The sequence below is a fragment of the Lactuca serriola genome, chromosome 5, assembly GCF_051521515.1.
Source record: "Lactuca serriola cultivar US96UC23 chromosome 5, Lser_US96UC23_V15, whole genome shotgun sequence".
NCBI classification, from domain to species: domain Eukaryota; kingdom Viridiplantae; phylum Streptophyta; class Magnoliopsida; order Asterales; family Asteraceae; genus Lactuca; species Lactuca serriola.
In genome coordinates, this window is record NC_136412.1 from 359,967,594 (window position 1) to 359,992,006 (window position 24,413).

General features: G+C 35.1%; 3 protein-coding genes across 3 annotated transcripts; 2 read left to right on the plus strand and 1 right to left on the minus strand.

Annotated features, from left to right (window-relative positions):
- The first annotated feature begins 2,135 nt into the window (after nt 1–2,135).
- PAC (pale cress protein (PAC)) lies at nt 2,136–4,753 on the plus strand. The gene is made up of 7 exons (XM_079004058.1): nt 2,136–2,292; nt 2,379–2,446; nt 3,107–3,301; nt 3,674–3,760; nt 3,854–3,904; nt 3,982–4,161; nt 4,398–4,753. Exons 1-7 carry the CDS (start codon nt 2,187–2,189, stop codon nt 4,638–4,640), a joined length of 930 nt encoding a protein of 309 aa, XP_078860184.1. The 5' UTR covers nt 2,136–2,186; the 3' UTR covers nt 4,641–4,753.
- A 629-nt stretch (nt 4,754–5,382) lies between these two features.
- On the plus strand, nt 5,383–7,221 carry LOC145055679 (putative glutathione peroxidase 5). The gene is made up of 6 exons (XM_079004059.1): nt 5,383–5,639; nt 5,751–5,827; nt 5,948–6,009; nt 6,483–6,601; nt 6,727–6,894; nt 6,981–7,221. The coding sequence occupies exons 1-6, from the start codon at nt 5,586–5,588 to the stop codon at nt 7,011–7,013; spliced, it is 513 nt and encodes a 170-aa protein (XP_078860185.1). The 5' UTR covers nt 5,383–5,585; the 3' UTR covers nt 7,014–7,221.
- A 1,608-nt stretch (nt 7,222–8,829) lies between these two features.
- Nucleotides 8,830–11,856, minus strand: LOC145055680 (ELKS/Rab6-interacting/CAST family protein). Its single transcript, XM_079004060.1, has 9 exons — nt 11,702–11,856; nt 11,268–11,334; nt 10,854–11,019; nt 10,245–10,750; nt 9,987–10,160; nt 9,804–9,920; nt 9,554–9,733; nt 9,420–9,466; nt 8,830–9,313 (listed from the first exon to the last, which is right to left on the minus strand). The coding sequence occupies exons 2-9, from the start codon at nt 11,313–11,315 to the stop codon at nt 8,956–8,958; spliced, it is 1,596 nt and encodes a 531-aa protein (XP_078860186.1). The 5' UTR covers nt 11,316–11,334; nt 11,702–11,856; the 3' UTR covers nt 8,830–8,955.
- Between the last annotated feature and the right edge of the window lie 12,557 nt (nt 11,857–24,413).

A 24,413-nucleotide genomic window follows, 5' to 3' on the forward strand; every position in this document is an offset into this window, starting at 1 on the left:
CATAAGTACATGAATATTGTTTTTTTACTTGGCATTGTTTAATAATGGTTTAATAAGGTCCTTTTGAAAAAAAACAAACATGGAATGGCGTGCTTCGGATTGTTTAATCCATTTCCAACCAGAGCTTTAAATCCATTTACGGTGAGTTGCATATCCAACTGAAGGACTTCCCACTGTCTTTTGGAAGTGACTTCTAATGCAAATAGAACTATTACTAACTTTGTCACTCGTGCAAAAGTCTCATAGAAATCAATTCCCTCGGGGTTTGTATCGTTTAACTTCTCCATATGTTGTATTTTACCTTGTAAAACCGTTTTCAGTATATTTTTATTTTTCTTGTGAAGTTCCTTAAGATCAAAGTCCCATTGTCTTCAGTCGCTCGAATCTCTTTGCTCACGGCTTCACATTAATTAGGATCGATAAATGCTTGTAAAAAGGTCTTCGGATCATCGTGGGACATGATGGCCACTAAGATGGCACAATGGGATTTTGAGAATTTATCATAAGAAACAAATTGATAGATTATAAGAAACGAATTGATAGATTTAATGTACCATGGAGGAACCTGGTGTGGGAATGATCACCGGCTTATCGATTGAGGGTGGCAAATTCCTTGATGCTTTGATTTTTATTTATTTATTTATTTGTCTCTTATACATTATTGTTTTTACCTGACTCGTTGTTGGTGTGTTGTGAGAGACCCTTCATGATTTTACCTTGTACACCCATTTTGATGATGTAAGGATTATTAAGTGATGATCTTAATATATGCTAGTGAGCAATTATTATCATTGATCCATCTATGTGTTTTAATTATTATATTTTATAATTCCCTTAATTAAAAATTTCAGAATCTCCACATTCGATCATACTTTAAGAAAAAAACTAATGAAGTAAGACTGTTGTGGAGTGTTAGTAGATTATACGTAGTTATGGATATGACATAGTGATGCAACTAGCATCAACATGTACTTGATATTTTGTGAAGTATAGACAGTGGCGAAGCCATTATCAAAGTAAAAAGGTGTCCCAAAAAAATTTCCGAAAAAAATTACACTATTGAAATTTTTTTGAATGGCATCTTGGGCTACCTCAGGAACCACCTAGATCCGCCTATGAGTACAGGAGTAACCCGTACTTGACTTTTAGCATCTTGTGTCTTGACGTCCTCCAATATACTACTGAGTACCCTTCAAGTATGACATGATTTAAGAGGTAAGAGTGTATGTAGTCAAAGTTGAATTTTTCATTCTGGCCATTGATAATATTAATATCACATGTCCCCTAGTTAATTGCGAGCTAGCAATAAATACGTAGCTACACACAAATATGATTGACATTCGATCATGTAGTGTGTTCTTGAGTCACTACAAATTTATATTGAGAAATATAATTTTGAACGTAAGAGCTAGACGAAAATTTCATGTTTCATGTTCACTCAATTATCAAGAACAAATGATATATGGTTATTTATCTGGGGATAGATCGAGCCCAAGGGTTTAGAAGATCTTAGCAGTTGTCAGGAAGATATGACCTATGTAATGTTGTAAGTATGACCATAAAGATGTTGTGAGGTGTGCAAGTGAGAGCATGTGGAGATATGCACACTAACGTAACATGTTTGTGACATAATTAATTATATGAGATGATATGGTTACATACTTGACCCAAGATGTAAACCAAAAACAAATAAGCCAAAAACAAATAAGTAAATGCAAGCTTATGACTAATTTAATTAATGAAACATAGCTTATAATTGAAGGCAAACTATGATCCGGCCGGTAAATAATTTCATGAGCGTTTTATTTATAATCAACCGAACATAACATATGGTTGAAGTCTTGAAGACAAACATCACAGTCAAAATTGCATGATTGAATATTATGTAACATGAGTAAGTTCATTGCATGTTTAGTCTCTAATTTTTATTTTGCATTCGGATCATCCATGTAATTTGATTTTATTGTGTTTTGCGTCCCTTCCACACATAAAATTTGGGACTAAACATGCAATTTTGACCAAACATAGGGATATAAAACGCAACAAAATTAAACCAATGATGATCCGAATGAAAAAAAAAATTATTTATTTATTTATTTTCTGTTGGCAGGGATGGAGAGGGAGTACATAAACAAAGGAGACTCGTAATCAGCAGTTTAAACTTTAAAGTAAGTACCCCTGAAAATATGCAGGCACGAGTCTTCGGGCTATCGGTCCTCCCTCCCACCTCCATTACAGCCTTGTCGACATTCCCTACTTCTTTAAATCTTTCTCTTTCCACCAAACGCCCATGTCAGTATTTCTTTTTGACACTCGATAATCTCTTAACATTTTCGTGCTCATCTATCTTCCTTTGGTTAATAGGGTTTTGTTTCCAGTTCTGTGTAGGAGCAAGAAGCTAGAAGATGAAGTCTTAGCTGGCCTCCCTAAAGAATTCCATGATGAAGTAAGCCGAATTGCTTCTTCTACTAATTGATACTCATGTTCTTCTTATCATTTCTGAAAGGGTATTCTTTGTATTTCTTATCCGGGGTTATAGCTAGAAGGTTTCACATATGCTAATTCTTGAAATTCGCCACATGTAATGGTTCTGTTTTATAACCAGCCATATTGCATCTTTTGGAACTCTACTACTTGATTCACCATGTTCTTCTTTCGTTTTTTAGCATTTTTGAAAAAGGTATTTCGTGAAATTTGCCAACAAAGCTTATCTTTAAAGGGCGCGGTTATATAATAAACCAAATTGCTTGATTCGAAACCCTACTACTTAATTCTTCATTTTCTTTTGTTTTTTTAGTGTTATGAAAAGGGCATTCCTTACAATTTATCTTGGGGTTATAGCTAGAAGGTACCATGTCTGTTAAAATTTTTGAAATTGGCCACATTGTTGTAGTAAAGTCATAATAATCATTGTATTCGCACATCCAAACACCTCATTAATGAATACCAGAAAATGAATTTGGAAGTACAAATGTAATCATGAAATCAATAAGCAGGAACAAAATAGCAACAGGGTTTCATCTTCATCCCTTTTAGTTTAAGGTTATGTTAGGGTTTATGAAGTAAAAGGAAGGGCAAAATGGTCATTTTTGGTGTGTGGTTTTAGGAATGGCAAGCACGTCAGCGAGAAAAGACTAAAGAGTTGGAACGATTGCGCCAAGAGGAAGATGAAGAAGAGGAAAGAATAGTTGATGAGTATCGGGAAGTTGGAATGCACTTGAAGAATTTTCCTCAAGAAGATGTTTTTAGGGCAAAGAAATTGGTTTCCAGTTTCATCAAATCTGCTGAAGAGATCGAAGAGGTAATTGTTTGCTATCAATTCAGGATTTATGTCTCCTAAGCGTCCCTGTTTTCTTCATGTAAAAGAATATATATGATCTAATATTTTTGTGTGTTTTCAAAGTGATTATTGTGACTAGACATTTATGTGAAAATGGATCAATTTGAATGATATTCTTTAATTTTTATGAGAGGTCAAATGGATAAAAATTATAGCGATTGCATATTTGTTAACAATCCGGTGTTTTCTTAAAATATGTAAAAAGTTGTACGCTTTTTCTTTTTGTTCATATCATGAAAAGTTTGTAAATTTGAATCATACACCAGGGGAAGTTGGTATGTATGTGTTGTTAATAATATAAACTATAAAGGTAACGACTTTTCTTGTTGACAGAAAATAGAGGAAGCTGCTGAGAAAGGTGAACTGAATGAACTTGTTCTTCTGGTGATCTGGACCCGTCTTGATCTTGCTCGACGTGATGTATATTTTCAATATCTTTCATTTTCTGTAATTGTGTTTAAAACTTTTTTATACTATTTGAAAAATAAAAAAATCGTTCTTGAAATTTTCCAGGAAGAAAAAGATGCAATAAGAAGTCTAGATCTGTTATACAGGCGTGTCGAGGTATGATTTTGAAGTAGGATGCTATAATAATAATAAACAAATAAAGTGAAAGTAGGTTTCTATTTGTTGCATTTCAGACAGAGATCTTGAAGAGGCAAGCTACTCCAGCCATGAGACTACTGAATGATCTTTTAATGATACATGATGGATATGATGAAGAAGGGTGGCTTAAAGCATGTAAAAAACGCATGATTGAAACCTTCCCACGAGAAGATCCCTTCAGTCTATTGGTCCCCACAGGGTTTGATCTTGATAAGGTACAAACTAAAGTTTCATATTTTTGTTTTACCCACCCATTTATGTAAATATTAGTATATTTATTATTAGTCGGTTTAAAATGAAAAGTTTTTCATATGATGCTTCTTGTGATCGTGTTTAATATATTAATTATTTACGTAAGTTAAAAAGTGTTATACAGGTCAACCAGACCCGTTTTGACTCGTTACATATTATTTTGTTTCTTGGGTTTTTTATTATTTATTTATTGCATCAGCACCATGGTCCTCTGGTTAGATCAGCAATGGAGGCAGATGATCTTCTGTTACGTATAGATTTTATACGGGAGGTGGACACGTTGCTTAAAGAAGTGAGGCCTGTGGAAAAAACCGGAGGAGGATCAACACTTGAAACTCTTGATCCAGAATCTGTTGCAAAGAGATTAAAAGAACAAGAAAAGGGAAAGGTGATTCGCCAAGTTGAGGCACTTTTGGATCTTGCCATAAAATTGACTTGGTAGATTTATAGTAGTATACGTATAATTGTAGTATCTAATATTACATGTTAGCCAGTTTTATACGTATAATTGTAGTATCTAATATTAAGTCGTGACTCGTGACATCTCGTTATAAACTTGTTACATTTTACTACTTTTGAAAAAAAAAAAAACTGTCATATGAAAAAGTTCTCTTTTGTTGATAAAGATTAACTTTGATTTTGGAAAAATAAGTCGCCTTTTGGAACATTTCTAAAAAGCCGGAGCTTTAGCTTTAGCCTTGTAGAATTTAGAAAAGCAAACCGAAGAGGTAGCTTAAATATGGACCTTCATGCGCTAATAAAACATTCAACGAAAACTGAGTAGTCAAAAATTTTAAAAATTATGATCTTTGGAAATTACTAAAGAAGGAGTAAACTTGTGTTGGTTGAGATAAAAGTAAAAAACGATGGATTGTTTATATTAGTGAGAAAAGTCTAAAATAATATTTTACTTTGACCCGTTTAATTTATCGAAAGCTATTTTTTGTTTTTTTTAAGTATAACGTTTTCCGATGAGATAATTTATGTATCGATTTATATATATTTTTTGAGTGAAGTCCATCATGTGAATATTGACTAATGAGGTCATAGCGAACGGCAATAACCAAATATAAAAACAAGACGACAATTTTATTTATTTATTTATTTATTTTTATTAATGCGGGAGAAGTATAGACTTATTGACGAAGCATTTGATATTTTGATGGGCACAAATGAACAAAGTCAATTGATGCAATCAATACCAGATGACATTTGCTGGCACTCCAACAACTTCTCGTTCAATTCCATTTCATGCCATCTAATTTAACTTAATCCAAAGGGAACATCCTCCCCTATTTCACGGCGGCGCTGTTGGTGCTGGTGGTGGTGCTCCTCCTTCTCCTCCTCTCATAAAACTTCCTAAACCCAAAGCTTCGATTAAACACTAATGGGTGCTGCTTCATCTGTTCCTGAACATTCGTTTCATCAATTTACAGTCAAGGTTGTCTTCAATTTTTCTTATTCATAATCCCAAACATACACAGAGATCGATATTATTTTATTTGAAATGGGGTTTTGTTTGTTTGATTTAACCTCTGAGCAAACGATGCAGGATAGCAAAGGGAAGGATGTGGATCTTAGCATCTACAAAGGGAAAGTTGTTCTTGTTGTTAATGTTGCTTCTAAATGGTTGATTCTACTTTCTATCTCTACCACTCCTTGATCTCTTAAAATTTCTGTATATTTTCCAATCGCTTGCGCTTCTTCTTCGTGTTCTAACTGTTGGCTAATTTGTTTGGATTGAAACAGTGGATTTACAAATTCAAACTACCCAAAGTTGACGGAGCTTTACGAAAAGTATAGAGCTAAAGGTATGCTTTTGTACCCTTTACAAGATTGGATGTATCATTGTCTTCAAATTGATTATCACAACCAGAAGAGAACGTTGTTTGGATGCGAGGCTTTAAGGTTTAAAGTGAAGTGAATAATCAATAGTATTAGATAAACAGACAATCAGTTGATTAGTTCAAACTTCAAAGAACAGATACCTAATTTTATATTTTTATCTGATTAGTCAATTTTCTTAATACAATATTATATTCTACATCCACTTATCTTCCCTCTAAATAATAATCATAGATCGCAATTGTAGGCTATCTATCTAGCTCAACGGATCTTGTCTAATCATTGGGGTCTGATTACAATCTCGAAAAACAAATGATAGCGTCACAAATTGTTTCGCATTCATATCATAACTTCATAACAACAATATATTAATTTGTGAGCTAGAATAGAATGAAAATATGAAGTATGTGTTACTACATATATATATATCTATGAACAGGTCTGGAGATCTTGGCATTTCCTTGCAATCAGTTCCTGAAACAAGAGCCAGATTCTAGCGAGAAAGTGGAAGAATTTGCATGCACAAGGTTTAACGCCACATATCCCATCTTCCAGAAGGTGAGTTTTCAGTCATCCTTAGAAAAAAAAATGCTTGTTTTTTGAAACCCTAAATGACACATTTTCACATAAATAAACTGAAAGTTTGAAGTTTGAACTGATTATCAGTTGTTTCTTTGTTGAAGATTCGTGTTAATGGACCAAAAGCAGCACCTGTGTACAAGTTTCTGAAAGCAAATAAAGGGGGATTTCTTGGGTCAAGAATCAAATGGAACTTCACCAAGTTTCTAGTGGATAAAGAAGGCAGAGTCATAGGTCGTTATGGGCCAACTACTTCACCATTATCCATTCAGGTAACAATATTATTCCATGCATCATGCATCACATGGAGTGAGTCCATTATTAAACTTAACTTGTTTGTTGAATGTTGATGTTGCAGGGAGATATTCAGAAAGCATTGAATGCAGAGTGAAATGTAGCTGAAGAAGGGTATTATGGGTATGTACACCAGAATTCATAGCCAATGTAAGAAAGACATATGTGATGGTAATAGTGATATAGGAATACCTTGGGTAATTTGTAGTTATGAGATGTTGAGTTTTTTAGCGCTTGTTTTTGGTTGTTTTCAAGGATATGGAAATTAATGCAAATATTGACCCTTGTGTGGTGGCAACGTGTAAGTTAGTGTAGCATTTTTTTTGTAAGGAAACAGTTCTTTGCTGAAAGTATTTACAATTCCTATTAAAAAAAATGTTTTTTATGTTGCTTTGCATATTATGTAATCTTCTTTGCTAAAAAGATTTATAATTCGTATTGACAAACCCTAATGTTGATTTGTCGATGCAATTTGTTATGGTTGAAACTTGAAAGGATATAGTTGTTCTTAAAGTAAGACTTTTTACAAGTAAGAGAGGCCAATTTTGAAATTTTATTTTTGTTTTATAGAACAATACATATAAACAAGTCATCTTTCAACTCGTACATTTGAACTTCCCACTTAACCAAACAAAAAAACTCTAAAATGCCTAAAAATAACCCAAAATCCCCAAATGCGATTACTTACAAACACCTTGTGATTATAATTGAGTCAAATCGAGTACTACCAAACTCAAAACTCAACCCAATTAAAAACCCGAGCTCAAAATTCAACCAGAGCTTTAATTTCAATCTTATCCGAGCTCGATAAACTAATCACACTTTCGGGCTCAACTCAACTCAGTTAGTTGAAATATGTTAACTTGGGTAAAAAAAAAAAAAGGTAAAAATGTAACTATAACCAAACCTGATCAAATTCAGAAGCCCTTAGATAATATCATACCCAGACAATTTTGAGTATTTCTGAGTCGGTTTCAAGTATCTAATGAGTTAGTTTGACCAGGTTACACCCCTACCATAGGGTGATGACTCGTGAAAACAAAATGTCATAAACACACAATCCTAAAGGTTAGCTGACAACATATTATAAAAGTAATACCCGATTGAAAAATAAAAAATTCACAAAGGCAAGTTAACAGCTAAGCTATCAATTGCGCACTATAGCGTTTTGCGGAGGTCAGGAACCGCTATTTTCAAGTTATCGTTTTCATTTCGCGGTACCGCTATTTCAATAACCGCTATAGCGGCGCTACGGGCGCTAATCCATATTCGTTCAAATTTTGGGTCATTTGGTTACTTTGTCAATGAAAAACTAGTTTTAATGATCTCACCACACTTTCATTTTAAAATGCCCAAACAACTAACATAACTAAAAGCATTCAAAGCAACTACGTCTACCGACAACTCTCTTTCTCATCTCTTTCTGTACTCACGACAACTTGAACTGTTATGGTCGGACTCCATTAATGCTTTTTGTAAATCGAACCACACCTATGAGGCTACGACTTGGGACTTAACTCTTTATATCAACCATGACCTACTAATACGATATTGAACACGAACAATACAATTAAGCTCTATTTGACACTTTGACACTACCTAATTTCCATATTACCATAATAGAATATTATGTTATGTTTTTATATGACTTTTTAGGTTTATGATATTAATTCTATATAGACTTATAGTATTAATACTAAAATATATATAACTTTTATATAAATATAATATAAAATTACAAATTATACGTAATATTAAAAAACCGCTATATCACCGCGATAACCGTGATCTCAAATAGTGGCATGTGACCCCTATTGAAATTTTGACCGCAATAACTGCATAGGTTAACAGCTATATAACAAAAGAAAGATACCCAAACCAAAAACAATTCAGATTCCATCATCGCAAGCAACTTATAAACAAAAAGGAAGGAAGGATATTAATATTTACGGTTCGATATGTATATAGATTATAATGTTGATAGACAAAAGTGGTTGGTGTTTATTTGGGGACAAAAAAAAGCATATTGTATGATAACACTATGCAGCACCGGTTGACAATTCACCTTTGTCAAACAGCTCCCAATCGTCATCATTTAGAAGCAACTTCCAAGCATCATTGCTACTAGTCTGTTTCTCTGCTGCTCCAAAACGAAATACAGTTTGTGGAGGAGAAGGAAAAGACCTGGGTGAATAAGGATCATCCAACTCTAAGCTCTTCTTTGGGGTTTCATACATCTCAGCCTCCGGTTCAGCTACCACTACTACTCTGGCGGTGGTGGTGGTGAAAGATGAAGATGATGTCTGGCTGGATGATAGCGATCGAGAAAGTGGGATTCTCTTGTCAAACTTCTCTTTCAGCAAGCTCACATCCTGGCATTTCACTGAAATCTCTCCCCTGCAAAACCAATACATTCATTAAGAAAAAAAAAAGCCAATATATTCTTTCTTATTTGTTAAAACTCATTTAATTGGAAAATGAAAAAGAAACAGAGCCAACTTACTGTAGGATATCAATTGCACGACCCCGGTCCATGAGAAATTCTTGCAACTACAAACAAACAAAGAGAGAAACTTATCATAATCTGTGCAATGAATACACTCTTTTTTAGAAACTAAGACCAAAACTTCATGTTACCTTGGAATTCTCCTCTGCTTCTCTCTGCAGCTTCTGGGACTCTTCAACCACCTTTTCCAATTGACTTTCTTGGTATGCGAGTGCTTCTCTAGCATACTTTTCTTTCTCCAGCTTTTGTCCCTCTGCTGCCTCAATTTCTTTTAAAGCTACAGACAACCGAATCTCTAGAGCCTCACGCATCTAAACAAGAAAACACTCAGTGATCTAAAACCCTCAGATGATAAAAATGAATCAAATTATAATATACTACCTCGTTAAGGACTCTAAGCAAGTAGTTTCTCTCATCTGATAAAGTTAACAAGCGAAGCTGAAGCTCCTTCAACTCAGTAGCTAAAATGGCCTTCTCAGCATTCACTTCTCCAGCATGCTGCAAATTAACAAATATATAAATATAAAATTGCTTACAGAAAAGAATTAAAAAAAAACAACCAACCATGTCATTTGCTTCTTTTGCACGTCCAAGTGCCTGTTTTAGTTCATCCACCTTTGCAAAAATATGTGAGCAGTCACGGGTGGCTTCCTCTTTAGCTTCTTCAGCAGTTTTTTCTTTTTCTTCAACTTCTCTCATAAGTTCAACAACTGAATCCATTGTTGACACCAGGGTTTTCTGCACAGTAAACAAACTCAGATCATGATGCAAAAACATCTCAAATAAACTAATGAAGTTTGCATAACATAAATATCTACTAACCTTTTCATTCCTAGCTTCTTCAAGAATATCCTCAAGAAGTTCAGTGCTACAAATTTGGTCAGATCTTGTAAGGGAAGAGTTCATCATGGATTCACCCTCTGTATTTTCTTCAGTTAAAAAATCATTGTTTTCAGATGGGGTTTTTGAGGAACTACCAGGATCTAGTTCTTGAGTGACAGCTAAATGAGGAGGTTCAGGGGTGCTTGAAAACCGAGAGCCAGCTTGTTTTTGAATATAACCAGTAACTTTAGAATCATTTTCAAAGGTCTCAACCAAAAGTGCAACATTTTTACCAAAAATACCAAAAGATTCTTCATCACGATTATCATAAAGATTCCTTTCATCAACATTACTCTTGTCTCCACCTTTCTCCAATAGTATTGGTAAATCATTACCAACATTGGCAGTTTCACCATTTGCATCAGTACTGGAAGAACCAGCTTGATATGATTGTTCAGAACCCATAGCTGCCTCAAGCTGAACAGTTTTGCCACCATCTACAACAACTAAATTAAAAAAATAAAGTTCAAAATAAATCCTTTACACAAATTATCATGCTGAAAAGAAGCAAAACCCTTCACAGGTGGATCTTTCAAGAATTCTTATTACCTTCAAAGAGACTGGGTGTATTCTCGACTTTATTGGAAAAGTTAACTGGAGGTGATTGTGATTGTTCAGACAGGTGAGGGATGATATCAACAAGAACAACTTCTACAGCTAAATCAGCATCCTTAGGGTGCTCAATCGCAACAGCTCTCAATAAACGAGAATCAACCTGCAAAAAAGTAGTACATCGCATATTATTATTTTTACGATACAAACAAGGGTACTCAAGAAAATTTAGGGTTCGTTCGGATATGCATTCTAAATGTGAATATATGACATTGAATCCACAATCATATATAAACTATAATAAAACGTAAATATTCATACTTAGTTATCAAATAATATGTTCTAAAAACCGACTGACTTAATAAACACCCATATCCAAGAGAGAGATAGAGTGATTAACGAAAGGCATACCTGTGGAAAGACATCCTGCAATGCCTTATAGACTGAATTGAATCCCATCGTTCAGCGTCAACTAATCCTGGAAAATAAGATCACGATTTTGAAGTGATGAACGCCGATCAATGAAAAACGTAAAATAATGATCAGAGTTTCCAAATCAATAAATTCAGCTTTTCTTGACAACAAGAAACCTCACTCCACCATACAAAATTCGATAACACATAAAATTGTTAAATGGTAGAAGATAATGCAAAATTCTTGGTAATTTCTAAAAACAATAACGAAGTTTCTATACAAAAACCAAGAAATTTACTTTCTGATTCTTTGGAGGGCGATCGTTTGTAAAGATTGTGAACCCTAGTGGAAGATGATCAAAAGAAGTGGAATAAAAAGAAGGTACTAAACCAAAAACGCGAAAAAAGGGTTTTGAGGGTAATGATGTTTACCTTCGATGGCGCAATTCTGTTAGACAGATTCAAACCCTAGGAGAGGGGTAGATGTTGTGTGAAACAATGGTTGGAATTGGAACGATAAACGAAACCTATTTAAAGTGTTGGGGGCTATGTTTGGGACTCATGGACGATCACGTGAAGAGAAAGCAACGATAGCTATATAGTCCAAAGAAACTCGAAGGAAATTACAACGAAATATAACAACTTTGTTTATTTGTGATATACAATAGATATATTATTTTACAAAATTGGATTTGGATAATATAATAGAATATTTCAGGATAATATATTGAAAAACTATAAAACTTTGTTATTTTTATGATTTCACCCCTATCAAACCAAAATTGTAAAAAAAAAAATGGTCAAAATTTAATGATTTTAGTTTGAATTACAAAAAGTTGTTACGGATTAAAATAATTCACTAAAACAACTAAACTAAAGATTGACGACTTTTTATTGTGATCATTTTGATAGTTTTTATTTAGTATTTTGATTTATAATGATTAAAATACAAAAATGACCAAAATATAATATTTTTTCTATATAATATTATTATTTTTAGTTAATTTTCATTCTGCACGGATTTGTTTTGTTTTTTTTCTGTAACAATGAAATTGAATGATACGATGACTGTTAATTTATTTATATTTATATAGTTTTTTGATAATCACAATGATTAATTATCTCTAATGCAAACTAGATTTTCTTGTATTCTGCATTTTAAATATATCTTGATTGATATTGTTACTTAAGAAATATGTATAATAAAATATTATTAATCTCTTTCATCAAGAATATAACTTCCGAGACTTTGATTATTTTGGATCTTTTTCATTTTTTTTTTTTGACCTAATGAAAGTTTTTTTTTTTTGAACTTTAAAAACTAAAAGTTCAATTGTCATCGTACAATGAGTGAGATGGCAAACGGGCAACAAGCTATGCCGCTAAGCCTTTTTGAATGGTAAAGTTAATTCTTTTAAAGACTACATCCGAAGATCTAGGAGATATAACATTATTATGCATGATTCGTTGTACTCTTTTAAGAAGCTCTACCGCATCCAGTGCGAGGAAAACAAACGTATCAAATGCAAATGGTATGAACACGTGTTGATTTTCCATGCACGATCTCTCATGTTTGGTGACTTTGCTTGTGGCTACTTTTAAAGTAGCATGTCCCGCTGTGAAACCCCCAGCCTTCAGGCCCACGAGAGGGGATACCCCTGTAAGATCGACACATGTGTGTTTCCCTCCGACCCATCCAAAAATCAAAATGTCAGTCGGTCTGAGGGTTGACCTTCCTTCTGTCGGGTCAGTCAAAAAATTAACAGGTGCCTCTTTCTTAGCGGAAACCCCGACGCACTTAAATATGTCAAACAAAACATCTCTAACCATATCATGCCTGTATTTGAACCTCGGGAGTTATTTACAGTGAACTGCATGCTCTCCAAAAGAGTCCAAACATGCCTTGCGACACACAGAACATATCTCGTCAGCTGGGAAAATGGGAATCATGAGCCGATATTTGAGAATAGTACGATACTCCACGGGAGACATGTGTTGGCCAAGACCATCAATAGGGATAGCCAGAAGAAAATCTTGAGCATGTGGTGCACGTAAGCACTGGGAAACCGCTTTCTGCCGAGCCGTCATGTCGAAATGCATTTCCATTCAAATTATTTTGTTATTTTAAAAAAAATATATTACAATTTTATTTTAATTTGCTTTGTATATTTTGCTTGTTTTAATATTTTATTTGAATGGATAGCCCATCAAAACTTTTACTTGTGGTAAATAGTCTCTAAACTATTTTTCTAATGGTGGGTTTTCACATCTTTATTTGGTATATCTTAATCTATAATGAACAATATCATATGTCATGTAATCAATTAAAGATGATATGGCTAACCAAGTTCTCAATGTCCGAGATAATAACATGGTAGAAAGGAACACATAAACATACAAACATTGCCTCTTCGCCACCACCACTCCACTTTCTCTCGAATATGGCTTCAGCTTCCGCCATCATTTCTTCCCAAAACACCATTCTCCACCACCATGCTATCAATTACAAAACCTTTGTTCCTCACGATCCACCGGTATCAGTTGCATCTACTCGCCGCATGATCTTTTTAGATTAAAAGCAATAACAAGCATACAAATTCAAACTAAATTGAAAACCATTCAATTATTCGTAATAACTAAAAAAAACATAAGTTGGGTAGGATTCTGTAACGCATGCAGATTCGGACTAGTCAATTTAGAGTTAATAAGCATTAAAAAATAATTTTTAATAGAAGATTATTTAGGATAAATAATCTTAACCAAAGTCATAGTATGTATGACAAGGATTCCTTACATATAAAGAACGTTGAAATCCGACTTTGTATGAAAATTTTATGCTTCTTCGAAGTTTTGCGATTAAATCGGCACGGTTCTGCGTATCGTAAAAAGTGAAATTTTGATAATTAATTTTTAGCCTAAGCAATCTAAACTAAAGTCGTAGTAGTCGTTAAACCGAGAGCGTGCATATAGAGAACGTCTAAATTTGACATCGTAAGAGGAAGTTATGATTTTTTTTTCGAAGTTTCAATGCAACAGTGCGAGCATAGAAATCAAAATTCTAATCAGTTGATTCTTAGCTGAAACAATCTAAATAAGAATTAAATATCTCGTAAATGTGAACCGGTAAATAAAAAGACTGTCGAAAACGGAGTTTGTATGAAAAAGATATGAATTTTGCACGGACTTTAACAGTCTAAACCGGTCTAAGTGTGAATTTTTGTTAGAGCAAGAATTAGATGTTGGGGCCTTAATGAAAGTTGTAGAGATCGTTGATAGGATTCCGGAGATATAAAGAACATTGAAAACGGAGCTCGTATGTAAAAGTTATGGGCATCCGAAGATTTCAGAAAAATATTTGATGCGATGACGTGACACCACAAGAGGGTGTCGCGCAGCATCGTTGGGATGGTCCCTTCCTTCCAAGACAAAGCGACGTCTCACCATGAAATTTGGACACGTGACACCATGATTTTTTGACACGTGTCACCTTCTAGAAACTAGTCACGTGGAAAGCAACCCTTGGAGCCAGCAAAGCTGATGTGCGCGGCGCACACCATGCCTTGCGTTGCGTGCAGGTGACCGAAAAAGCCTATAAATAGCCTCTAAGTGTTCGTTCATTCTTACATATTCTGCAAATCTTCTCTTTATAACCCTCATTCAAAAAAACTTGAATTTCTCTTAGTAGTTAGGGTATTTTATCTAGCTCAGAGGTCCCTAGGAGCCCGACATGTAGTAGTTATTAAGTCGGAGTCTTGCAATGCAATTTCCCGAGTTTTGCTAAAACCTTTGTAAGTTAAGCTACAGTTTTTTGTTTTCAATGTAACTTATATTTATAGTCATAAGGCATTGTTATGAACCTATAAATAAGATTTATCAATAATTCCAAGTCATTATACTGATTGATCGTCTACTTACGGGATAAGTGTCTAGAATGGTCACTTTGGCTTGGTTCTTGGATTACAGAAAGGCTATACACCAAAATGGTTATGTCTCCCAATTGTCATGTCTGGTTGATCCTTATTTGATAGAAATCTTAATATTCATTGGGATTAGTGAGGAATCTAGACTACCACTATCGTTAAGGAATAATTAGACTAAGACTTAGTAATGATTACATTAGGTCACGTCATAAGAAAAGATATAACACCAAGGCGAAACTCTACCAAAATCGCCAGTCGTTCACCTAAGTCAAGTGATTACATACTTACTTTCATCTTACACAAAGATATGAAGTATCTAATTAATTAATTTTTGCATATGCTTATGTGCAAAGATGTTATATGTTAGATGAAATGTTATAAAGATAAGTTTATATGAATTATACCATATATGTATTTTATAAATATAATACATTGAGTAACGAAGGGGAGTAATAGATTTCATAGTGTGATGAAAGATGTAGGAAATGATAGAATGCCACAACTTTAGAAATGGTACTAGCGTGTCAATGATGTAGGAATGGTACTAGTATAACAATGATATAGTCACCTAGCAAAGTATAAGTGACATCCACCGAACTATTCATGACCCTTAGAATATATACCCTTAGAGAAGAATAAATAAGAAAACGGGGGTGGGTAATCAGATTAATTGTTTAATAATTAAACATAGAGTAAATTACACTGATGGTCCCTATGGTTTGGGGTAATCTACGTATTTAGTCCCTGATTTTTTTTCTTAACTCGGACGGTCCCTAAAATGTAATTTTGTTGCGTGTTGGGTCCCTTGCAGACATAAAAAGATCATAATACCCTTATTATAAATTTTATAATTATTATTTATTATTATAATTATAATATAATAAAAAAATCAAATAAACACTTTATTAACATCAAGAAATCCTCAATTCCATTCAGTTTCATTCCTACTTCCCGACTTCCCTTTATCTCGTCATTCAATAAAATCACCACATGCGACTCTTCCAGTGAAGCACCAATGGTGACTTTTGGTGAAAAACCATCGGTGCTCGTTTATCACGTCTCTCTCTCTCTCTCTCTCTCTCTCCCTCTCTCTCTTTCTTCTCTTGCTCTCACCTCTGTTAATGGTGTTGGTGTTCCAAACTCTCATCGAGTCCTAAATCAAGAAACTCTACAGCCACCACTCACTGTCACTAGAGGAGCAAGTCAAATCGCCTTAGCTGAATCCTGGAGACGGGGTACGGTTTCTAAACCTTCGTTTATGTTCTTGTTCGTCGGAAAAATCCATGGCAGTGGAGAAGATGGGTTTAATGGGTCTAGGTTTTCTGAACTTCTTTTTATGGTTTCAGTTCTTCGGAATGTTGATGGATATAGGATGGCAGTTGTGATGTTTGTTGGGTGTTTTTTTTTTGGAAATCGACGAATCGATATGAAAGGGTGAAAGTGCATATCTGGCGCATCTAATGGTTACCGATGATGTTATCTAGGGGGTGTTTGGCTAAGCTTTTGAAAGGCAAAAGTCCTTTTAGGAAAAGTTGCAAAAAGTTAGGATTCTCTAACTTTTCCAAAAAGTTCATTTTTCCTTATATAAAAAACTAACTTTTACAAGATTACCAAACATCTTTTGTCTTTTTATCTTTTCCTAAAAGCTAAAAGATGTTTTAAAAGATAAAACAAACACCCCCTATTCTCTCATTCATGTGAAGAACCTGTCAGAAACTACCTTCATTTCCACCGCCTACTATGTTTCGCTTGTTTGGTTTTAACATCTGCCAATGATTTCTAGAACTGAGGATCTTCAAACGGTTTCTGAAATGAACTTCAAACTCGATTTTTTTTCATATTATGTGTATTATTGGTTGGGTTTTAACAGTTGAAGGGGGTCTTTGGCTTCATGATTAGGGTTTTATTTGTGGCAGAAAAGGATTTTAAAGGTTTAGAGGAAACATAAGGTTTCAGGTATGATTTTCGGAGGTGCTTGGTTGCTTCCCTAACTTGAATAATGTGACATCCCCATTTTCACGGCCAGAAAAGACCGATTTTGTTTATGCTTTATAAAAATCAGAGTACTTCTTTAATAAAAATGTTGCAGAATTTGTCCCCAGAAAAACATGATAAATACGTTATTAAAACATTTTCGAAGAAACGTATTTTATTCATTTTAAAACGTTTGGGATGTCATCGCCAATACAGGAACATAAGCATAAACGAAACTTACATTTATTTACACTAGTGATCTACATCTCTTTAATCTCTCAGTGTAATGTCACTTCATATCGACACCTGTGATATAAATAAACTGAGTGGGTCAGGTTGGGAAACCTGGTGAGTACATAAGGTTTTCAACCCACAATAATATAATTATTATGTTTAAACAAGAAAGCAATTAAACCCCATTACCCATCCCCATTATATTTTCTATTCTTAAGGACTTACCCTAAGAATCAAATATTCCTCGTTCATTCATTCCTAAGGATCATCCTAAGGAATCGGCATGAAGTCCATCGTTGCCATGGTCTACACAACAGGCACTAAGTTTGCATAGTCGCTAGGGTTTAGGCACTAAGTCTGCATAGTCGCCAGGGTTTTGGCATCAAGTCTGCATGATCACCAAGGTTTTGGCACCAAGTCTACATGGTCACCAAGGTTTAGAGTACACTGGGTGAACACATCGTTCACAACACCTACAGGTTGCGAGCTTGCTAGTGTTCCATTGGACTGTCTAGAATAGTCCGTGGTTGTCATCCATACTCTGCTGAATGACGGGGACATCGTTTGGGAAAAAGGCTTCTCACATCGTCCACCTCTCACCCTCACCTCATGGTCTATAACACCTCTCAACTCATCATCCAACTCATATTCCATCTATTACATCTACCCAAGTTTTACCCCAACATTATCGTAGATATAAAATATATATACAATTTAAATAATTTAAAACATGTATAAAATCGTTCATCCAGCATAGACAACAAGTATTCAGATAATATGCACGCATAGCACGTAATTTATATAAAATACTTCATATTTATGTGTAAGATGAAAGTAACTATGCACTCACCTGGGAAGGTGGTGACTCGTCACTCGGACAACACTTCGTTACTCTTAAAATGATTTCCTCGACAAACCTAGTATCAATATGACTAGGGTTTAGTCTGACGTTAATCGCGATAAATTAATAGTCTAGCTATTATTATTATATAGGCGTTAAATAACACTCAATATAACTAATAATAATAGCCCAAATACTTATTATAAGTTCCTAATAACGTTACTATATTAAAACATAAGCTATACTAAAGATAGGGTAGGCATAGCTCACTTACAGCTGGTTTTCTCGAAAACCGGGCTTCGCTGGAGCAGCGTTCCCGAGCCGAAAGGCTCTTTTTTCGGGACTCTGGGAGCCTCGGGGCTTCCTTCGGGTGCTAGGGGTTTACCTAGGCTTTAGGGGGGGGGGGGTTAGGATAGGCTAGAGAGAGAGTATAGAGAGAGAGAAAGAAGTGGGGAAAGGTGTGAGAAATGAGAGAACCCGACACTTCTATTTATAGGGTGAAATCCTGATGGACTCGCCGAGTCGGTTTACTGACTCGCCGAGTCAGTACCACGTGTCATCACCTGATGGCTTTCCTTGGGGAGAAAGCCTTGGCCCATATTCAGCTACGTCACCCTTTTTGTAACAGCACCCTGCTGACTTCTAAACCCCGTAAATTTCGCATACGAGCTCCGTTTTTGACGTTTTTTTTTCCACGCGTAGGTAAAAACAAGATCTACAACTCTTATTTAGACCCCATCGGCTAATTCTCGACCGATCTCAAATCTAACAGTAGGAGGCGTTTAGACTGTTAAATGACCGCGAAGAATTCGTAACTCCTTCATACGGACTCCGTTTTCGTCTATCTTTTTACCGTTGAGTTCCTATTAATGAGATCTTCAACTCTCATTTAGGTCGCGTAAGCCAAAAACCGCTCTAACTAAAATTCGAGTTTCGAGCTGTGCACTGCTAAGCCGAATGTTAGAAAAATCATAACTTCCTCATACGAAGTCAGATTTGGGCGTTCTTTTTATGGATTTTCTCGGTTTAACATATTCTACGACTTTCGTTTAGATCACTAAGGCTAAATCGCGCTCTATCATAAATTCACTTTTTACGCTTCCCGGTGTCGTGCCGGTTTTGCCGTAAAACTTCGACGGGCCATAACTTCTTCGTTATAACTCGAATTTCGGCGTTCTTTATATGTACGGAAACCTTGAGAAATATTATACAACTTGGTTAGAATTATTTATTCTAAATAATCTTTTGTCAAAAAAATCGTTTTCGACCCTTATTGCCTCTAAATTGGCTAGCCCGGAACTGCGGGCGTTACAATTATCTCCCCCTTAGGATGATTACGTCCCGGAATCATCAACGAAACAGGGCTCGTATAATGACTCCATACATCATCTCTTCATCCTAGGTAATAATTATAACTTCTATATTCCTTCAAGTCTATCTCTTAGACTCAGGTCTCTTAGAGTCAAATTCTGGAATGGAATATGTCTTCCTTCATGGTCTAATGTGATATAATCACATTTTAACATGTAGCATTTCTAGCTACCAACTTCTTTTAACAACGAGCACGATACTTCTATTGATCGCTTTGATTTCCATCGTTTGGTTTAATTCGGACGCTACATCAAACTTGGTTCTCCGAACCTCGTAACATACTTATCATTGTCGGACTCAATTCGATATGGCCACTAGGGTCGGAATAACAATCATCCTCTTAGTCATTACCGAAATGATGGTAACGACATGCTTGAATAAAACGAAATCATTTACTAGCTTCTTGGTAACCTTGTGACTTTCCCTGATCCAAGTGTGAGTCCTGTGCTTCCGGTAGTATATGCATCTACTACCTTTCGCACCTACTCATACTCGTCCCAAGATGGTTTGTGCTGTTTAACAAATTCACCTTCTCATAGTTAGATATTACAATTCCTTATGATGTCAACACTGTTGAAAGCATTAGTTCTTACTCTTCTTGTTATGTTGATGACAGCTGCAAGGGAAATGGAGGTACTGAACTTCACACCTTTGAATGGGAAGGCGATCAGAATAATGTATTCTCATCGAGACCCAAGCGTACGCAAAAGTGGCTCTGGAAACATATTTATCAAGGTATTCACAGCAGAAAAACCTTAATCTATTAATCACTGTTTCCACTTTCTTGTAGCCTTCTTTACCTACTGACTTGTATGAACAATCTAAACAAAAACAGATTCTTGATAAGGCAATCGACCAAAAGGCCTTACACGGCACATTCTCTACATTTGGCAATATTCTCTCCTGCAGGATTGCAATAGATTCAAGTGGCCAATCAAAGGGGTATGGTTTTGTTCAATACGACTTTGAAGAATCTACACAAAAAGCCATTGAAAAACTGAAGGACATGCTTTTAAATGACAAACAAGTATACGTGGGACCCTTTTTGCGCAAACAAGAAAGAGAACTAGTTGTCGACAAGACAAAGTTTACTAATGTCTATGTCAAAAACCTGTCCGAATCAACAACATATGATGATCTAAACAAGACATTTAGTGAATTTGGAACTGTGACAAGTGCTGTTGTGATGAGGGGTGCTGAAGGGAACTCCAAATGCTTTGGATTTGTTAATTTTGAGAATGCTGAGGATGCTGGTAAAGCAGTGGAAGGGCTTAATGGTCAGAAATTTGATAACAAAGAATGGTATGTTGGAAAAGCACAAAAGAAATACGAAAGGGAACAAGAATTGAAGCAAAGATTTGAACAGAGTATGAAGGAGGCAGTTGATAAATCACAATCCATACAACTTTAGTTTTTCCATTTCTATGGTCATTGAGGAATCGAAGCAAAGATTTGACAACATATTCTTTTAGAATGATAAAAAATTCTTTAAGAATGTTTTATATTTTATAAATTTTATGTATATTCTTCACAAATGATAACAGATTCTTATAAAATGTAGTATAAAAGGTTATGTATATTTTTTAATTTTTGTATATATTCTTGTTTTGTGTTATAAAAATGATTCTCATTTTATAGAATATATTAGAGATTGTATTGCAATATATTTTTCTTAAATAATGATAGGTTATTGTCTAATATTCGAGGTATATTCTTTAAGATTACTCAATGGATTCTTTTAGAATCAAAGAATCAAAAAACTAATTAATGAAATCGTATTCTTTTAGAATGAATGAATCAAAATATGTGTTGGATGCAGCCATTTTATAAAAAAATCTGATTTAATTTAAATACATTGGATAAAATATGAGATTTGATTTAATTTTCATTAATTAATTTAACTTACTTGCCTAAAATGTAGATAATTCTCATTTCTCTCTCTTTAGTAAATGTCATATTTTCCTTTATACTTAATTAAATGTAATTATATAGTATATGCTAGTCCATGTAAATAAGATGTACCCTAAGATCATAACATTTCATTATTTTAATCTAATGGTTAAGATTTGGTCATACATTCACACAATATTTGTGATTCATATTTGATCCTAACCCTATATATATATATATATATATATATATATATATATATATATATATATATATATATATATATATATATATATATATATATATATATTAACTTATAATATTATAAAGTATAAGAGTTGAATTTTAACTTTTAAAATTGTAGGGATTGGAACTAAAGTTTACTAGATGACTTTACATGTTCCAAAACTTGAGGGCAAGTTTTGTAACTTTACAAAACCTTTCAATTCACAACTCATGGGTTGTTAAAATGAAGACTCTTCATTTTTGTAACTTATGTGTTCTTTTAATGGATTTAATACAAAATGACTTTTGGTTATCCATAACTTGAGGACAAGTTATGGACTCCAGTAAAACACATAAAGATCATGAATTAAGCATTAAACAAGTAATTCCTATGATCTATCAAGAACTCATAAGAACATGAATATTCATATAAAAATTTCAAGAACATATGAACACATATAATCATGTAATTTTGATATTAGCCATTGTAAATGGATTAGAACAACCATTACACCATCTAAAACAAGTTTTATAACACCAAAACAGTTTAGGGTAATGTTTCTAGTCCATTTCCAGCAGCAAAAATCGAAAATCTGCACTCTGCCTAGCCAAATCGTCGAGTGCAAGAAGCAACTCGCCAAGTTGGTTGAAGATTCACTTGGACTCGTTGAGTCCCCCCATGGACTAAGCGAGTCCCCTGTGCAGACAGCAAGAAATTCAACTTTTTTCACTATTTTGCATCAATTATCAAACAAACAAGCCTAGTCTCTAATACAACTGAAGGGTTTTGAGCATTCTAACACTCCTAAGGTGTACATGCAACCCTATAAACCTTGGATCTATGTTTGAATAAGATACATGCAAAATTGATTTTCCAAGGTTCATAATCCTATCTAGCACACATGGGGATCTTTAATCATAAAAGCTTGCTAGAAATATATACCTTGAAGTGATTTGGATACCTTGAAACCTTGTGAGGCTAGCACCCCAAGTGTGATGCCTCAAATGTCTCACACAACACAAAGTGCACTTGGAATAAACTTGAGAGATATGTAGAACACTTAGAATTCGACTTGCCCTCCTTTTTTCTCTTAAGTGTCGATTTTGGTGTGTAACATGAAGCTTATATAGTGTGTTACAATTAGGTTACACCATGTAAACCCTAATTGTCATGACCTTTCATTTCCATGACCCATGGGTTATATAACCACCATGGAGCATCCTATGGGTTTTAGCCCAACTTGATAATCCATGGAGCATTAGCCCACTATACAAGTATGAGTGATTTACACAATCAACCCTTATATTTAATTAGTCTTCTTTTGATCACTTAATTAATTCCAAATTAATTCTTGATCAATACTAATTAAATAATACTATTAATATATTAGAACTTATAATATATTAATAAACCTTAAGTGCTATTTATTTCATTTTAGTCTATCTAAATGCATGTTGCCATGCAACCCAAATGGACCATGACAAACCGGGTCAAGTACATACCAGAAATAGTTGTGGACTTAGACACCTTATCCAACATGGAGGTAGTGCTCAAGACGATTGAGCTTATACAACAAGTTAGACAGAGATTGGTGACGGTTCAGAGCTGCCACAAGAGTTATGCGGATCAACGACGCTCTGAGCTAGAGTTCCAGTTGGGGGATTTGGTGCTTTTGAAGGTGTTAGCCTAGAAGGATGTTATCCGCTTCAGGAAGAGGGGCAAGCTGGGCCCCAGGTTTATTGGCCTTTTCCGAGTTTTGGCCCACATGGGCAAAGTGGCTTAGCAGTTAGAGTTGCCAGAGGAGTTGAGGCAGATTCATGATACCTTCCACGTCTCCCAATTGAGGAAGTGTATAGTTTTCGAGACAACTTGTAACACCCAGAATCAGAAAGACTAAGAAAGGAAAGGAAAACCCTAAGTCAAGAGGTCAACTCGTCGAGTCCATAGGTGAACTTGACGAGTCGGAGCGGGATCCGGGTTATGGAATAAGTGATCGACTCGGCGAGTCGGCAAGTGGACTCGGCGAGTCTGGTCTGGACGAGAAAAGCCCTAATCTTAGTGTTTGCACCCTATTTAAAGGACCTTATGTCCTCTCCTCAGCGCCCCCTTGTCGGCCAACAGCTTCTTTAAGCGATTCCAAACCCTAATTTGAGTAAGAAGAGGAGGAAAGTGAGCTTGGGGCTTTTGCAAGAGGAAGGTTCGGAGGATTTGACCACTAAAGAGTTGGAGGATTCAACTCTTTGGTTGTGAGCATCAGTTTGAAGGTAACAATCGGTAACCTTGCCTTTGTTGCTTCTAGATCTTCTCATGGATGATGTTTTGGGGCCATTTTGGTATGATAAGAAGCCTTTTCAAGTTAGAAGTCCATACCTGAGGTTGCTACTTCAGATCTTGGTGTGTCTTTGCCCAGAGACCCATTAAGTATCAATTTTTGGTGTGTTGGTAAAGCATGTTTGCCCCAAACCCTAGCCCTAGAGTGTTTTAAGCCTATAGCTCCTTGGTTTCACGTAAAGTTTGCAACTTTACGTAAGGAATAGACTTTAGAAAAGTAGATCTACAAGATGGAGCCCCTGCATGGCTTGACAAGCCACTGTATGGATTAAGAACTGAAGCAACTCGGCGAGTCACATGGGTGGACTCGACGAGTTGGATGAAGATAGGCAGGAACTCGATGAGTTGGAAGAACAA

Excerpts from the sequence above, each read along its gene's own strand:
- PAC (XM_079004058.1), top strand. The coding sequence starts at position 2,187 with ATGCAGGCACGAGTCTTCGGGCTATCGGTCCTCCCTCCCACCTCCATT. Across the intron at positions 2,293-2,378 it reads TCTTTCCACCAAACGCCCAT|TTCTGTGTAGGAGCAAGAAG; the intron begins GTCAGTATTTCT and ends TTTTGTTTCCAG. Across the intron at positions 3,761-3,853 it reads TTGATCTTGCTCGACGTGAT|GAAGAAAAAGATGCAATAAG; the intron begins GTATATTTTCAA and ends GAAATTTTCCAG.
- LOC145055679 (XM_079004059.1), top strand. The coding sequence starts at position 5,586 with ATGGGTGCTGCTTCATCTGTTCCTGAACATTCGTTTCATCAATTTACA. Across the intron at positions 6,010-6,482 it reads CGAAAAGTATAGAGCTAAAG|GTCTGGAGATCTTGGCATTT; the intron begins GTATGCTTTTGT and ends ATCTATGAACAG. Across the intron at positions 6,602-6,726 it reads CATATCCCATCTTCCAGAAG|ATTCGTGTTAATGGACCAAA; the intron begins GTGAGTTTTCAG and ends TCTTTGTTGAAG.
- LOC145055680 (XM_079004060.1), bottom strand. The coding sequence starts at position 11,315 with ATGGGATTCAATTCAGTCTATAAGGCATTGCAGGATGTCTTTCCACAG. Across the intron at positions 10,161-10,244 it reads AAGAAGCTAGGAATGAAAAG|AAAACCCTGGTGTCAACAAT; the intron begins GTTAGTAGATAT and ends TTTACTGTGCAG. Across the intron at positions 9,734-9,803 it reads TGCTTAGAGTCCTTAACGAG|ATGCGTGAGGCTCTAGAGAT; the intron begins GTAGTATATTAT and ends TTTCTTGTTTAG.